The 17,718-nt window shown below is 39.5% G+C and overlaps 1 protein-coding gene across 1 annotated transcript in view; it reads left to right on the forward strand.

The window, feature by feature from the left end:
* sntg2 (syntrophin, gamma 2) overlaps window positions 1-17,718 on the forward strand; it is a 62,268-nt gene that overhangs the window by 13,148 nt on the left and 31,402 nt on the right. Inside the window, exons 2-8 of the mRNA XM_070920607.1 lie at window positions 3,233-3,370; window positions 3,486-3,542; window positions 3,688-3,745; window positions 5,374-5,417; window positions 6,688-6,729; window positions 7,813-7,900; window positions 10,059-10,147. Coding sequence (XP_070776708.1) covers window positions 3,233-3,370; window positions 3,486-3,542; window positions 3,688-3,745; window positions 5,374-5,417; window positions 6,688-6,729; window positions 7,813-7,900; window positions 10,059-10,147 — 516 coding nt within the window. The remainder of the gene's footprint in view (window positions 1-3,232; window positions 3,371-3,485; window positions 3,543-3,687; window positions 3,746-5,373; window positions 5,418-6,687; window positions 6,730-7,812; window positions 7,901-10,058; window positions 10,148-17,718) is intronic.

Raw genomic sequence — 17,718 nt, forward strand, 5'->3', positions numbered from 1 at the left:
ATTGTAATCGTATTGAGGTTGTCAGAAGTTTATGTCAGTTTGTTAGAAAGTGTTTTTGTTTTTGACATGAAGTTCGCAAGTTTCTCATTCTCTTTGTAGCTATTGCTTCAGAATCGTCAGTCAGCAAATACAGGAACAAAAGATCTTTTCTGACTGTTTAAGAGTTGACTGCACAAAAGATCTTTTGTGCAGTCAACCTCTTAAACAGAATTATGTAAAGTTTATGGCCTTGCAAGGGTTAATGTTATGGTATGTATGAATGTCGTGAGATTTACTGTTGAAAAGAAACGATACCGGCTCCATAAGAGAGTTACCTAAGCGATTAGGCAGCGACAAAGTAGACATGAGAGATGAGACTGATTTCTTCTGTCATTACAGGCAGTCAGCGAGACTCTGATGCTGCCTTTATGGCCATAAGACTTTTAGACTTGTTTTGTGTCCCCTCAATGTAGCACTGTGCTGCCCGGCAGACATATTTCCACAAAGCCCCGACCAGAGGCCTTAATTAATACTCTCTTCTTTGTCAGGAACAGAGCAAGACTTTCATTCCAAAGTCTCTTAAAAGAGAATTGGTTGACCTTACTCACATACTGACTGTCACCTTTTTCACCCACTCTGACCCCTCAAGAGTACATCATCTACGAAAAGGTCAATCTTGTGCTATTCTGCTGAAATCTAGATATTTCCTGCAAAAGAATGGTGGTACAACAAACCACTAACACTTGTGTTTTAGTGCTTCTTCTACTGATCACTGCCTTATTGCCTTGCCCTGCTTTAAGGGTTGTCTTTTAAAAATTGTAGTCTGGCACTATTAAGCTTGTATATGGACAGTCCGTGCAGTCACACAATTATTTAAAGTACAAAGATACTCAATACTCAATCTCCAAGGCCCAACACTGTCATTGACTATGCCTGTCCACAAAGAATCTTTTATCTAGGACTTTTCATCATGGATCAGCAGTACTAAGTGTTTTCTCTCTGTTTTTCTCAGCACTGCTTTAATGTCTTGAAATGCTGTGTGTAAAGCACTGATAAAAGGGTTAAAATGGCAAGGTATTATCAACAGTGTCGTAGGACGTCTTTGATAAAACCTAAGCCAAAAGGGAAACCTACAGAGTAAAACCTGCTGCAGCATCAAATGAAAGAGGGGGCGGGCACAATAACTGAAATACAATAGAAACATATTGCAATAAATCACATCTTTGGGAAGCTTATAATGTTCATTTCTGGTGAGACTTTGTCAAAAACATGCTGATCCAGGTGTATAGTAACTTTTGAGGCCATTTCTTGTGGTGGTGTATTGAACTGCAGTATATTTGTGTTCCTTTCTCCACTCCTTGCATATTTTTAAAAATTCAGTCAAGTCAAGGCAAATGTTTTTCCATCAAACATGGGCTGTTGTCCTTCAATGTGTTTATATGTCAGATCATCCATCCATCTTACTGACTGGATTTTGATGAAGCTTGGGAACTAAAATAACTCATCACTTTAATACAACATTTTAAAACTTGTGTGTGTGAAATCTTAAACATCACAGACTGAATCAGGTTAAAACTTGAGGGAATTATGCATCTCACTGTGTTCAGCCATTTTCAAAATGATTTAGACTGGAGCAGCTACCATAAGGTTGGAACAAAATGACTTTACTTTTGACTTTTTACATGCATCTCCATTAATTTAAACCAGCAAGGGCCAGTCTACCTATAATAACCTTTTCCCAACCAGGGGGAACTTGTACCCCAGGTACTTCTGCTGTTACCAGAGGGTACGTGGAAAGATTGTGGAGTAGCTCAACCAATTTGAAACAAGGTTAAGAATCTACAGCCACACTAGCAGCTCTGTGAGTCTTTAGGCACAGCTGTGCTTTGATCTAAATGCTAATGTCAGCATGCTCATGCTAAAATGCTCACAATGACGAGGCTAACAACCTGATGTTTAGCAGGTACAATGTTTACCAACTTAGTTTAGCATGTCAGCATGCTAACACTTGCTAATTAGCACTAAAGTACAGCTGAATCATGTCATTAGTTTGGCACACATTTTGTCACAAACTACAATTTTTTTTTGGGGGGGGGGGGCAAATTTCAATCCATCCAGTTAATGCGGCAATTCACTAAAAACCAAAAATATCAATAGCTGTTTAGATATTTCAGTCTGGACCAAAGTGGTAACCCAACTAACCAACTGACGTTGCCTTTCCTAGAGCCACGCTGCCAGCAAGACTAAAAATGGAGATTTTGATTTGGTTAAAACCATTTGTGGTTCAGAGGTAAATAAACAGACAACAGGTTTATAAGTCCGGAGTGAGGCTCATCTTTTTATTTGCTGTCACAAGAACCAATAAACTATCGGCTACCAAAGGCTGACTGTGCAGGACTTGCTTACCACCAACCTAAACATGTAACACCTGAAGACCACATGCTACGACTCAGAGTGTGTGAAAAGTATTTAGGAAGCGTGCAAAGAAGTGAAAATTGATTGCTAAAAGGAATGAAGGATTTGTTCAAACATCCCGCTTCTGCCAGTCCAAGTGGTAATATTACACAAAACTTTGTGAAGCCAAGTTAACCTTAAATATCTACACCTCACTCAGATCGAACCATTGCAGGTACAGGAATATGGTCAATGGTGGACTCAAATTCAGGTACTTGAGCTCCTCTAATAGGGGTGTTTGGGTGGGTCAGACAAAAAAGGGTTAGGAATCACTGAGCTATACTATCTGAAATATGACTAACAGCATTGTAGAGCTTGATATGGGGTCTGGTTGTTTGACTAGGTGTTTGCAGATCGTGACTTAGCAGTGAAAGATCAGAGGCTGCATGAAATTCAACTTTCAATTCAAGATTAAACTGCACTGTGTTGTGTTTACAGGTATTTGCGGAATCTTCACTCAGAGATTGTCATAAAGTGCGATGTCTGTGCTGTGCTCTTTTATCTGAGTTGGCTGTTGTCATCATGTCTGTCCTCAAAGTCAACTTGTCTCGTGCAGTTTCCTGAACTTTTCTGTATCTCTTAAAGATATGAAATTCAAAGCATGCAATTCTTTTTTTCTTTCTTTCTATTACACAAAGGTTCACGCGTTCACAAACGTCAGGCAAAACCAATTAACTCAAAACTAGACCAGTAGAATGGGGTACACAAATGACACATTGAGGAAAGAGGATTAAAATGTTCATTGTGTACATAATTGCTCTGCTTGGCAAAACGTCAATGCTCTTCTCAATTCCAACAGACAAAATCTGGAATTGCTTTGCTGTACAATGAGGAGACCAACAATACCTATGATGTCTGCCTGAAATTGACCAAAGAGGTATTAACCATACAGAAGCTGGATGTGGTTTGCACAAGTGGAAGTGAATCCCAAGTAAATGTAAGTGCGCCCGAGGGCTCGAGACTTGCATTGTAATTCATGCCGCATAACTCCAGAATACTGTTTCAATGTTCACAATATCTTTTTGCCAATAAGAAACTCCCACTTTCTAAAGCACAGAACTGTTGTACTGCGAAGACAGGCGACTGGCGGGCTGGGCTTAAGCATCAAAGTAAGCAGATAAGTTTTGATTATGTGGAAATGAAAAGGCTTTGGGTTGCACAGATGACTGTTTGTGTGAGAAAGCAGTTTTGTCAGCAAATTTCACCATCGAAACTCAACAATGTTCGTTCTCATCTTTCTCCCCTGCTTTTCAGGGAGGCGCAGAGCACAACGTGCCTGTGGTTATTTCAAAGATTTTCAAAGATCAAGTAGGTAAGAATGTATTTTGTTTCACTACTGCAGTGTGGATTTGGAAATGGTTTTCAATGCTGTGTAAATGTCATTAATCAAGTTGATTATAGGAATGTTAATGAAATTAGAAAGAGTATTTTGGGAGCATTATTAATTTTTATATTTCCTGTAGAAGTAAGTATTAGGTCAGGATGTAATCATAGAACTGAAAACTGTCAGGACATGGGTTATTAATTTGGGAGACAGAGGAATAATTCAATATTTTAACATTTTGCATTCTTTTTAAGACGTTGAGATAAGAATTTAGATATCAGATTCAATGCCTTAGCTTTAAAGGGGTACTCCAGGGATTTATTATTGTCTTTCTTCAAAGTTGGGAAAAGTCAAGTCATAAGGGTTATTTTCTCAAGACTTTGGAAAGCTCCCTCCAGACCTAGAGAAGACATTATACAACTGCACAGTACTCTTCATGAAGAGTAAACTAGCCACTGCCACTTTGTGCTACTTTTGAAGGCAGAGTCTATGCCGTTGCCATTGGTGATGCCACCATGACGTGGAGTCCCCAAGGGTTCGATTCTTTCCATCAAATGAAAATATTCTTTATGTGTTGGGCATCATTTTATATACATTTCCCCAAAATTCAGCCAGGGGTATTGGGCGTCTTTGGAAACTTTTGTAATCTTCAATAGAATTTAAAATCTAGTTCTGTGGGTTTAAGCAATGTTTAACGGTGTTTGTAATGACCAGTGAGGTGTAATTAAACAAACAAGATGCATTGTGTAACTAAGTCGCCTTTTTAGAGGTGTTTCCAGTCTTTGTGCTAAGCTAGGCCAAACATGTCCTGACTCCAGCAGACATGAGATTAGTATCGATCATCTCTTCTAACTCTCAGAAAGAAAGCAAATAACGTTTTTTTCCCCCAGAATGTTGCCGTTCCTTTAAAATCTGTTTTATTGGTTTATTTATGGACCCCAACTGGTAGACTCGGTAAAAGTGAGCTGTTTTCAAGGAGGTAACATAGTTTGCTCTAAAACACAAGAAAAGGGAAAGAAAAGTTGTATTCTTTATAACATTTATTGTTAATTAGGTCCAGTATATTTTCTGAGCCCACCTCCAAATGACTGTAAGGAGAAACGGTGTGCAGAAGTAAACAGTAGCCAGATTGGAAGAGGAATGTGACCATGCTGTTAGCTAGATGGAAATTATGTTTGTCAGTTAAATTGTTAAATTGCAAGAACCGATGACCTCTGAGTATCCTGTTGGGATGCAATATCAGAGCTTCATGTGAGTGAATCACTTCTCTGTAATTTGTCTTTTTGCGCACATCCCTCTTAATACCTTTTTGCATAAGAGAGACTCATGTCTTCATATCCCCGGGGACGTTAAGAGCCCTTTTCACAGAGCTTTACAAATCTTTTCACAACAGAGCTTTCATTGTTTCCTCCCGTGCCGCTGCAAATGAGTTTATATCCTGATTAGTTTCAAATTTCATGCTTTCCTGTGTTCTTTCTCTGAGCTGTAGGATGTTGCCAGAGATTAGTCAGACGGAGACACTGATTGCTATTTCCACCATATTACCATGTATGAAATGAGCAATTATTTTCTAATGTTTTCATTAACCTCTGACACTTGACAATTGACGCCTGCAGCCGATCAGACGGGGAAGCTGTTCGTTGGGGACGCTGTGTTGCAGGTTGGTACATCAGTTTGTGACTTATTTGCTTCGAGGTTGATTCGGGTCACTGCCAAATGTGGCGACTTGTTACATTCATTTCAACCCTCTTCTGTTTTGACAATTTAATTTAGAAAACAGTCTATTTTTGTTTTAACTGCATGATTTTAATGAAAATGAGTCTTTTAATGTCTATTCCATTTTGAAGAGTTGATATAGTGGGCAACTATATTCTTTCTGAATCATAACTCACAATTTACATTTAACCAGACAAATACCTCATTGTCTGATTCTGTGGTAGATTCATTCATAAGGTCAGTAACCAATAATAGTTTCTGTTCATTGGAATAACCATCAAAACTATTAAGTAATGATATTCATTTAATCTTTAAAAAAGTTCATTTGAATCTGTCTGGCAGGTTTATTGGATGTGCTGCTTATCTAGAATATCAAGTAGATTCATTGGACAGTCGAGCAATATTAACATTCATATTGGAAGTTATTATGAATTACATTATGAATTGAATTGCTTTCGCTTCCACCTTTGGATAACCACTGTTTCATATTGATTTGCAATGACCCACTTGAGTTGTCACAGTGCAGAATATTGCATCTGTTTACATACTTGTGGCAGGAGAGGCTGCAGCAAATCAGGGCTGCGTTCAGAAACATTCTATTCTAATATGAAATAATATCAATACATTTCTGCCGTAGCCTACAGCCATGGACAGATTATGAAACAATGGTCCCCTGGACACAGACATATAAAAGTCTTCTGCACCAACATTGTTTTGTGTCTCTTTGTGGTCGCTTTGTGTCTCTTTGTGGTTGTTTTGTGTCTCTTTGTGGTCGCTTTGTGGTTGTTTTGTGTCTCTTTGTGGTCGCTTTGTGTCTAGTTGTTTTGTTTCTCTGTGGTTGCTTTGCGTCTCTTTGTGGTCGCTTTGTGTCTCTTTGTGGTCTAAACATTTTGTATCTCTTGTCTCTTTGTGGTGTAATCATTTTACATCATTTTGTTGTTTTGTGTCTCTTTGTGGTCGTTTTGTGTCTCTTTGTGGTGTAGTAATTTTGTATCTGTTCGTGCTCATTTTGTGTCTTTGTAATTGTATTGTGTCTCTTTGTGGTGTGGTAATTTTTCTTTCCAACAAATGTTTAGTCACCTCATATAGATGTTTGGTCCAGACCCCCCTTACCCTGCCCCTGCAGCAAATGAGCATAGAGTTGCTAAATTACACACTGCTTCTCCACTATGTATTCACTTATGTACTTTTCCACTCTTCCTTGATTTCTTTAGGTCAATGGCATAAATGTAGAGCCTTGTACTCATGAGGAAGTTGTGAGTATACTTGTAATTTACTGTTGTAAAAAGCCAATACCCTGCCCCATCCATCCATTGTTCCATCCTTGTTGGAGGTGCGCCTCAACAATCTGAGTTATCGTCTCACAGGAAGCTGTTTTCCTTTTGGTTTACGCCCTGACAAATTGAAAAGATTGAAAGGGAGTAGATCGGTATCAGAAGCTGCACAGGAAGTGAGGGCTCTAATATTTGGCATGTTTTTCTACATGGATATTTTTTGGTCAGTATCTCTCTGCAATTCAGCTTCTCTCTTTGTTCAATATTTTCTTTATTCTCTACCCCCCCCCCCCCCCCCCCCACCCCCATCTCCCACACAAACGCACACAAGCACACACTCTTCCCATGTCTGTCATCTCTGTCTCCTCGTGCAGCCCCAAACAGCTGTTCACTATATTCACCTCCAGAGCATCAAAACGCATAATGAGCACTTTCTCTTCAGAACAAACTCCAGAGCTTTTAATGGCAGGCTGTAGCACTCGCAGCACTGACAGACGCTCAGGCTACCACACAATGTTGGAGAGGATAGAGAGGGATCTGATAGCAGATGTGCCTTTAGGGTACGTAGAAGTGACCTTGCACGTTAGATGTGATAGTTAATTAGTCTCATTTGCTCTTTTATTTTCTCTCTTTTCCAAGATGCTTGGAAGATAAAGAGATTTATCCTTTAAACCTTACTTGAATACCTTTTGGAACTATGACTCGACATCTTTGAGGACGCATTTAATATCACTTAGACATCAGATAATCAGACATTCAGAGCATAATTACTTTATGGTGTCAGCTGTCACTGTGCTTCCGCCTGTCATGAGAGAAATGCCGGCCTTCAAGTTCTGCCTTTTGATGACTTAAGTGAAGCCACTCCTGTCGGGCTTTAACATGTGATTACACGTTCTTCACTCATCTCCTGTTATATTCTGTTTGCGCAGGCTGTGTACAGCTTGACATGAATGTGGCTTGTTTCATTTATACCAGATTAAATTTTATTTTGCTGCATCGCTCACAATCTCTCTCTTGCTATCTATCTCAATCTCAATCTCTCTCTCCCTCTCTCGCTCCTGCCAGGTTCACCTCTTGCGCACTGCAGGAGATGAGGTCACCATCACTGTTCGGTACCTGCGAGAAGTTCCATCATTTCTAAAACTGCCTCTAGGTAAGAGTGCCGTACTTTTGATGCCATGCAAGCCAAGCAAGCTCACAATAAACTTAGTAATAGATTGTCATGCTCGGTGGCCTGAGGCAAGCAGTAATGTCAGAAACACCCAGAGCTGCAATCCCCTGCCCCTGTAGTTACCTTCAGCAGCTTGAAGAGATGAAAACTCAGACGCTAAAATTGTCCATGTGGAGCCGGTAAAAGGTGAGAAATGAGGTACGCAGATGAGAGGGGTGAGAAAGTGAGAACTTGAAGCAGCTCTAAAGACAAAGTAAAATGTAAGTTTTGGAAAGTTTGGCAATTTTATGGAACACCGTTTTAAAGTAAGTGGGACAACTTTTTTTTTTATATTAAGTACAGTTGAGGAGCGATCCTGCACATCCTGCACCACCCTGGAGGTGGTTGCTGACCTGATATAAAGCTATAATAAAAAAACACTGCAACGTTTTATGACAAAAATATCAGTCTTCATGTTGTGAATAGTGATCGTAAACATACAGTACAGTGGCAGCACTTGTGTCCCAACCACCTCCTGCGAGAAATGGCAATTTTATTTATATAGCACATTTTAATTACAAGTAAACTCAGTGGGCTTTAGACAGAATGTAAAAATATAGACCTAAACATGAGGACATAGGTAACATAGATATAAGAATATAAGCAGAAACCCACACCTTGCACTGCACTTGTGCCGCAGCATAGCATGTGCGCCTTAGCTTACGCAGCTTTTCACAGGAACACCTGGTACAACTGCTCTGTGGCTTGAGATGGGACGTCACATCACTCTGCACTGCGACTGTACTCCTCACTGCAGATTTTAAATGTTCAGTGAACGACCAAAAGAGCGGGTAACATGTTGGAGAAAATACCATATGTAGCCACACAATTCCACAACGTGCTGCTTTACCACAGCCATGTATGATCACTCAATTATTTAGCCTGAATTTAAAACCCCCTGCAAACTTGTTTTCAAATCTCTTGTATATCTTTTATAAGCTTAGATTTTCACGCAACAACATATCTCTAGTTGTTATTCATCCATTATGAGTTTGACTGTCAAAAAAATCTGCTACTCTGTTAGGTACATCAGGACTGTGTGAGTGTGGTTTGATCAGGGCAACATTGTGCAGCTAGGCTTCTTTTCAGAGTAGTATTGTGCTCAATGAAGGACATGTAATTTGTTGAACACATCTGCTGAAATTCACAGGCAATGGACACAAGGACATTCTATGGGCTAAAATTGTAAACTCTGAACAAATACTTTAGAAATAAGCACTCTTTTTGGTGTGTGTGGAGCTATTCCTTTAAAAAAGTTAACATAGCCAACACAAATATGATAGGATGCCTCATGTAGCACCTGGGAACTTAAATCTGGGGCTTCATCTGTTCAGTCGTAAGTTAGATACAAACGTCCAGACTGCTAAGCCACCAACAATTGTTGTCTTTTGAATTAGCTGCATGTACAAATGATTTGTCTCTAACAGCAAACATAATCATCATTTTGGCCAATTTACCTAATTATGAAGAGCACACAGATGTAGAAAAATAATTAATATTAATAGAAGGCATGAATATTTATAGCGCAGTTGATAAACCACCACATTTTCTCAAATTCAAACAGAGCTGTGAGACATCCAGCCTCAGTATCTTGTGGGTAAGTTAACATTCATAGGAAGGCGCCAGTGCAGCGATGCTCGGGTTTTGCTGTAGGGCGTTTGGCCGGTGAATCATGTTTTGTTGCCTGAGAGCGAAAAGGTTCAAGTCGTATTGTCTCTTTGTTTTACCGTGGCACAAATGACAAGCAAGGAGAGGCCAGGAGCTGTTTGCCACACTTTACCGAGTCAGAAAGCAGGTCCTCTAACGCCACGCTAATATCATATCAAAGAACAACATTTGTCTCTTTTGGATGCTGTTCGCGATCTACACTGCACGGTTTAAAGGCAGGGCAGCAGACTGACGTCAATAATAAACCTGAAAATGTAACGCTCTGACCTTGGGCCATGGTGTTTTGAGGATTAGGTGCCACTCTTGACTTATTTTCTTTGTTTCTGAAGGAATGAAATAATAAGACGCCACACAAAGTTGAACTAAATGTTTAATAGTGATCCTTCAGAGACCTTTTTGTAAAGAACATGAATCGCTCTCCTTCCTTTCTCAGGTTCTCCTGGGCCGTCCACTGATCACAGCCGAGTATCCTCTCCACTCTTTGACAGTGGCTTACACTTAAATGGAAACGGAAACAACACAGTAAGAAAGCTCTCTTTGACATTGCATGTGTAATGCTGAGTGGATTGTGTTTGATTTGTCTCCCAATTAGTACCTCGACCTTTTTCGGTTTTCACAAGGAGTTATATGTTCAGTGTTTAAGTTGGTAAAGGTTTAAAACAATATAGAAAATGTGCAGCATTTACAGTTTAAGGATTTTTATCTGAGGGGCTCATTCACTACAATCATGACCACCTTCTAAATAATGTGTTACTAACACATCACAGTGTGTTTTGTCACTCAGAATTGAGTGTGTATACAGTATGATTACTAAATTGTCACTTTTAACATAAAATCAGCTATCGTATAACTGGAACTTCAGACGTGACCTACAATATGATGTGTTCACAAGGACATAATTAGCTTGTAATTTTATAGATTTCCGGTCTATACTGGTGGTGCATTAAGCCCATTAGGAGTCCATTAAGACTGTCAGTGCCATTCATATTGACAAATGATCCTCCTGCAGTTCCTACATGTACCAGAACCATCAGACAAGCCTAGCTTTGGGAGCATGTGTATTTGCTGCACTGCTAATTAAGCTTCTTGTCAGCAGTACACATATGTGAGCCAAGGCCGCATGGTCATCTAGATTGGAATAGAAATTCTGCATCACACATAGTGATAGACAACCACAAGATAACTGTGCCAGATTCTTATTCCCGTTCCAGTTAGTGCAAGTGTTCATGAGGAAATAATGACAACATCAAATGATCAAATGCTCATTAGATCCCTTAAAGTAGGGCGGAGTGGTGCTGGGATTTATGCGAGGTCACGAAAGTCCATGTATTAATAAAAACTACAAAGGTGTAAATTGTCCCGCCTTTATGGTTGCAGCAAATCAAAGTCTAAGAGTTGGGGAGATGTCAATAGACCCTTTTCAAAGCAGACATTTTGGCTGGTTATAGCAGGAAAAGCACATGTATAATAGATGACATTAAAAGTCGACTGCATTCCATTTAGGTGAGCTAGTTTCAGGGTCCTGGTGTTGTGCATGCTGGCTCACTGTCATGGCTTGCTGGGACACTATACAATAGTCAAAGTGTCTGCCATGAAAAAGGTCTAATCAGGCATTGTCATTAAACATAATTGTTTCTGGGGTTTTTTAGGTTTATCAGTGAAGATCACGTACCGATTGGTCAGACACACCCACCCTGCCTTTGCATAGATGTCGGCAACTAAATCAGATAAGAAGCAGCAGTTTACAATGGACCTCACTGCTTTAGCAAATTTCACTTAGCTTTGGTAGTATTTCCGCCCCTGCTGCCCTCCAATCAACTCTATTCAGTGGCTATAGAGACTCTCTGCTTTTATCATTTTAGCTAGCTCAGCAGGGCTAACCACTAGCCGGGCAGCAGCAGCACTATCAGCTGCAGCCTGAGCCTCTGCCTCTCTTTGTGGACTGTGGCTCATACAAATCCGCTTTGACTTTGACATGTTATTAAATGTGAAGTAATCCATAACGCCCTCTACGCATATATGCTAGGACGACGTTTGGCTGTGGGTCCCAGCCCTGATAGCTGACTGCTCCCCTGGCAGAGGGAGGAAAACCTTCAACTTATTTCAGCCAAACTCTCCCTGGTGTTCTTCCACCCTACAGGTTGTTGGCTACACTGCTACAAATCAGCAAAGTGATCCTTGATTTGTTCATACACTCCCTTCATATATGGTCTTTATAAATACGTGGCTGGGCAATAATGTCAGCTACACAGCTTTCACAGTTGTCCACAAAAAAACGGAAAAGAATACTCAAGTGAACTGAATCAACTGATTATTAAATGTTGAATGTGGAGAAATCTACTGCGTTTAGTCATTTTAATGTCATGTCAACACTGTCTCCTGTGTAAAACCACGCAGTTCAATCAGTGGCTGTGATTTCTTGGGGTCAAAGGGAAGAACAAACAGTCAAAGTCATTAATTCGTTTCCGCAAAGCTGTTATTTGCTTCTTGAGCTTGCTTGATCTCGGAGTGGTGGTGGCTGTGATTACAGTGTATACTGCTGGGATGATGGGTTGGAGTAGTTTCATTGTAGTTGCAGTTGATTCCACAGAGGGATATTTCAATCTTACCAAAGCGTGTGATATACCAAAGCTCAATGTTCGGGCAGAGTCGGCTCATCCCCTGTATCAACAGGACAATTTCAGCACTAGCTTTCAAAAACCTATGGTAAATGCCTTATGTTGCGGTGCCCATCCTAGAAGAATGGCTCAGGTAACACTCACAAGGACCAAATAAATATACTTTAGTGCTTTGGTTCAATTTGCAATATCAAGCAAATTGGTCTTGATATTGCTGTAGAGCTCTTCTGGCCAAACGTTATACATACTCTGAATGTAGAGCAGTGAAAAAAAATGCCAATGTTAATTTTTTCCCCCAAAGCCAATATTTCAACATTTTAATGGTATGACTTGAGAATATTGCATATTAATATGGTAATCTGTAATGAAAAGATTAACCGTAAAGACTGCATCTCTTGCTCGTCATTTCACATGAATTATTCAGAGAAAGCATGAGGGACAGCAGGTGGCCACTTTAACCTTTTATAGATAATCTAGATTTGAAGTGTTACATCCATAGCACGGGCTGGAGAAGGCAAAACATCCCTGTGCACTGGTCCTTTACATGGTCTGCATTTCTTTCAGTTCCCAGCATGTGCACTTGGTTTATCTGAGGAACAAAATAGACCCTGAACCACGCCTACCTATGCATAAACAAATAAGGTGTGATTCAGTGTGACGTAATAGGTCAGCTGGCTCTAGCAGAGATCTTTACATTTGATTCTCTAGCTGAGGACTAGGTGGCTGACAAACTCAATGAGCCAGGCGGTTTCCTTACTCCAGAAATAACATTGAAGCAGTGAAAAACACAAAATAGCAACAGCTGGCCTCCAGTTAGTTTTTGCTCATGTCAAGTGAGAATCTTTTTGCCTTGTGAATAATGACTATTATGTGAGTGGTTGTTTTTGTTCTTGGAGTAATTGCTTGTTGTGCCATTTTTTTTTTTTTCCAGTGTATGAGTCGTGAATTCACTTTAATGTTCAGAGTGTAATGATAGAAAGCCTCCAGATAGAGATTTGCAGGAAAGTAGGGCAACCCATAACTTTATTTTTGCCCCAGAAGAAAAAAAATGACATTGCATGGCATTAAGCGACTCTGCATCGTATGAAATAGTCTGTAATGGGAAGGGTCATTAAGCCTGATGTTGAGGAGTGGTGAAATGACCTCAGATGTGCTACACAATGTCTGCACACTCTGTATAGTAAAAGAGATGAGCTGGGTGTATCTAACTCCTTTCTTCTGCTGTTCTGTCCATACCATACTCCGTACTATAGCATGCTGGGAAGTCTGTAATTTGAAACACTCATCAACTTGTTCGAGCGCTCACTTGCTAGCTAACAAAGAGAAAGGGTTTAAGGAATTTCTCTAGCGGCTGTAGCTGATATATTCCTTTTGACTCAGAAATTGTGCTAGAGCTGAATGTTAGACCTCCTGTGTGCCAAATATTTTCATTTTGCATGAATGTTGCAGGCCACCTGCCAGGCCCAAGGCTGAATCTGGGGATTTTTTTTTTTTTTTTTTTTTTTGTACCAGCATAACCTAGATGATGTGCACAGCAACAACCTACTGAAAGGAACAAAACACCTTGAGACATTTTAAGTCATAAGGAGCTAGAGTATGACCAACCTTGTATCCCTGGGTCTATTTTGTTGAAATTAAATATTTTCAGATATTTGAATAGCTAATTCAGTAATAATAATGGTTATTTTGAAAATGATATACCATTAGCAGCAAATACTTTTGAGTTCCTCTGAACTGAGGAAGGACTTCTTTCTAAACTCACTATTTTTCATTAATGCTCAACAGTCACACAGGGAGAAATGGTGGCGAGAATAAGAGACAGCAATTTCTCCACTGACAGCAGACCCAATAAACCCCGAATGCAGCGCACCCACAAGGGGCATGGCGGGGTGAGGTGCATGATGCTCCCATTTTCCTGACAGAAAAGACATTGCTTTTTTGAGGTTCATATCGCTCCCTATACCTGTACATTAAACTGCTGGATGCTGCAAAGCCAGCGGAGTTCACTGGAGAGTGTCGCAACTCATTCTGGAAATGTAGGAAAAGAAGTCAAAATAGGGCAGGCACATTGAGGGACAGTGGATACAACAAAAAATAAATTGCCATACCTCATCACAAAAGGACTGCTGCAGTGTCATATGGCAGCAATGAACATCGCCATTACTCGTACGGCATAATAATAGGGCAATGTTACGATGTGTAGCGATATAATACAGTGTAATTTGTACACGTATCACCTTGTAATTACCTGTACTAGATAAACACCCAGAACTTACCTGCAAATCAAACAATGTTTGAACAACAATGTTGCACTAATTTACAGGAAACCAGACCTTTTCATGACAACTTTATTTATACAACATTAATACAACATGGTTTTTGTCCTCAACATGTGAATAAAGTAAAAAAAAAAAAAAAGAAATGAGCTAACTCATACACATTTCCAAAAATACAATGATGATAGGAACAATTTAAATGTACACAAAACTAACAAAATTATTAGATTTGCCTCGTAATATTTATCAAACTATTTATACAGACCAAATACTGCATATAAAGGGAAATATAATATCACAACATATCTTGTAGATTAAACAGTGAGCGAAATACTTGCAGTACATGCTATATTGATGTGATCACCTCATGTGATTTCACACTTGTAGACAGTATTTTTCATTTGTAGTTGCTCCTTTCTTCCTTCGGTCCTCTTTGTCTCAGCCTCTCTCTCCAGGGCGCTGAAGGTCAACTGTGATATTTGTTTAGTGTTGCTGTGCAGTCCTAAGAGGCCAAAAATAAGAAAGATGGATAAAGAAAATTAAACAGATTTTATGATGAGTGCAGAAAGCCTAAAAAATGGTATTACACTACTAAACCCAGTAAACTGGAGGGGAGAATGGAACATTGATATATATGAAAAGTTTATATATGAACTGAATAGAACCTATTTGAAACCATATGAGTTATGCTAACAAATCTGAGACCAGATTAAACCAAACCAATTATAATTCTTATAATTTATCTTAATGGCACTAAAAGGCGGCATTAAATCCATGTTATTGCGGAACAAACTCACATGACATGCAGTCTTTCATTACTGTCTCCTAAGGTCTCTTGTCTGCCTTGCCTTCCCGCCTGAAGATCACGGTAGATCATTGTAGTGATGGAAGTTCTTGGACGTCCAGATTGAATGAATTTCACTTACCATTATGAAGCTCCCACCAGTCTCAAAGGTGTCTGCACACAGCTTGAATTGTAGATACTGTTAACATGAATCTTAAAAAGGAACCCACATGTTTCCATTTAAAAAAGGGCGACTTTATAATGTTTCTCTAAAGGACTTGAAGGCAAACTACCCCGATAAATATTTTATGTTCTTTTGATAGAAAATCATTTTGTACTCCTTAGGTTAGTATAAAAGTATAAACATTGATGTATATAATTTTACTAGTCTGAGCACAACCAGCAAAGGTGACATTTGATAGCACAGCGAGCTGCAGTGAGTTTGAGTTGAATCTTTTTTAAAGTATCCGTTTTCACCAAATTGCTCAGCATAAAAGAGGCTATATTAAACTAAGTTACATGTTAAGTTGTTATTCAAGATGAAGGGTGGTATCAAATACCCTGTTTTAACATGCATAATGCATAACATTAGTCTAATGCTAGTTGGCATCATTTTGTTAGCAGCAGATATAACCATGTTACAATAGTTAATCTACCAACCAACATTAGACAACCTGTGAAGACAGCAAGATAATGGTACTGGTGCAGATGTTTGCTATAAAAAAAAAAAAAAAAATCAACCCTGCCTCTTTAGGTGATTAGAATTCACTAAGCTTGTTTGCAGTAGGCTCTCTTAACATTGAAATGACAGACAAAGATTTCCTTTTCATTGCACCCTGTGTTTGACTGATGTGAAGAACAACAGCGTGGCTTTAGTTACTGTTTTCCAGCTCCTCAGTCGAGGCAGGTGCTATGTCAGTGTAATCCACTCTGACAGCCTGGTAGTTTTCTATTTCCTGCCACTTCACCACCTCTCTGCAGAGCTCCACTTAAGATTTAACTAAAGCATTTTGTTCTGGATTGACATAAATGGAGCAACGGAAAATAATTTCTTCAGAAATGTAGTAATTACCGGTGAGGAGCTGACAGGGGTCTGCATGTGACGTGTTGTAGTGCGGCAATGATGTGCGACTGACTTTGCAAAGGTAGGCAGTTTTTCTCTGCTGTTCACTCTTGACTACATTCCACCTAGAGGCTATTTTAATACTCTGGTAATATGTTCAGCCATTTTGAAGTCAAGGGAAGGCAGGTGATTTGGTTCTTTTGTGATGAACACACACCTACCTGTACTGTGTGTGTGTGTGTGTGTATAATGATACGCCGACCACGTCAGATTGTTTGCTGTTGTTTGGAGGAGTTTTGGGATTTTGTGCTGACAGATAATCTTTAGCTGCAGGAATGATTCACTGTTTGATGTTCCTAAAGCTTCACTCATTTGATCCCTAAGCTTGTAACTCATTAGATAATGTGTAATGCATCTGTTCTTCATTAAGTACGGTGTGATTTGCATTTAAATGTGCTGCTCATCCAGCTATCAGAGCTTTTGTCAACATATTGTGCTTCAGGACCTTTTTAGAATGAATGCTTTTTGATGGATTGCCATCAGTCTCAGAGGGGGCTTCATTAAACCTTTTGCATTTTGAACCATTTTAGAGGCATCTGAAACATGTCACAATCAGGTGTTTTGTCCTATGAACCCACAATTCTGACTTTGATACCAGTAGTAATAAAAATGGAATTAATCATTGCTGAAGTATAAATATGCTCTACTGCACTTTTACAAGTTCTACTCCAACCACATGTGCTCTAGACTCCATTCAAGGCAACCTCATAAAAGAACTGTTCAGTGTGCTAGGAAGCTCATCAATATGTCTCTCAGCTATTGTACCCACTACTTTTAAAACGGCCGTGGTTTACTCCTTTACGTAAAAGACCTAATCTCTATCCTCAAACTCTAAGCAATACAGACCGGTTTCACATTTTGCCTTCGTGTCCAAACTGTTAAAAAAGGTGGTTGCTAGCCAACTCAAAGCCCATCTATTTAGTAACAATCTTCTTGATGAGTTTCAGTCTGGTTTAAGACCCAAATACTGCAACATAACTGCACTGACCAGGGTCCATCCAACTTACCATGCTTTAGGCGGCGTTGCTCATCGAGCTCCCCTTCTTTGGAATGAACTCCCTGTGCAAATTTGGGAGGCAGGCTCTGTTGATATTTTCAAATCTAGGCTTAAAACCTACTTTTTTTCCTATGCTATGGTATTATTATTGTTATTGTTGTTTGTTACTTATTTTCCATATAAACCTCCTATATTTAAATTCTATTTTTATATTTAGTCCAGTTTAGGTTACTGCAATCCAGTCCAACACATGACAGGTTATTAGATGCTGCGGTTGTGTTTTCAGCTTTTTGCT

The sequence above is a fragment of the Enoplosus armatus genome, chromosome 15 (assembly GCF_043641665.1).
Source record: "Enoplosus armatus isolate fEnoArm2 chromosome 15, fEnoArm2.hap1, whole genome shotgun sequence".
In the NCBI taxonomy this organism is placed as follows: domain Eukaryota; kingdom Metazoa; phylum Chordata; class Actinopteri; order Centrarchiformes; family Enoplosidae; genus Enoplosus; species Enoplosus armatus.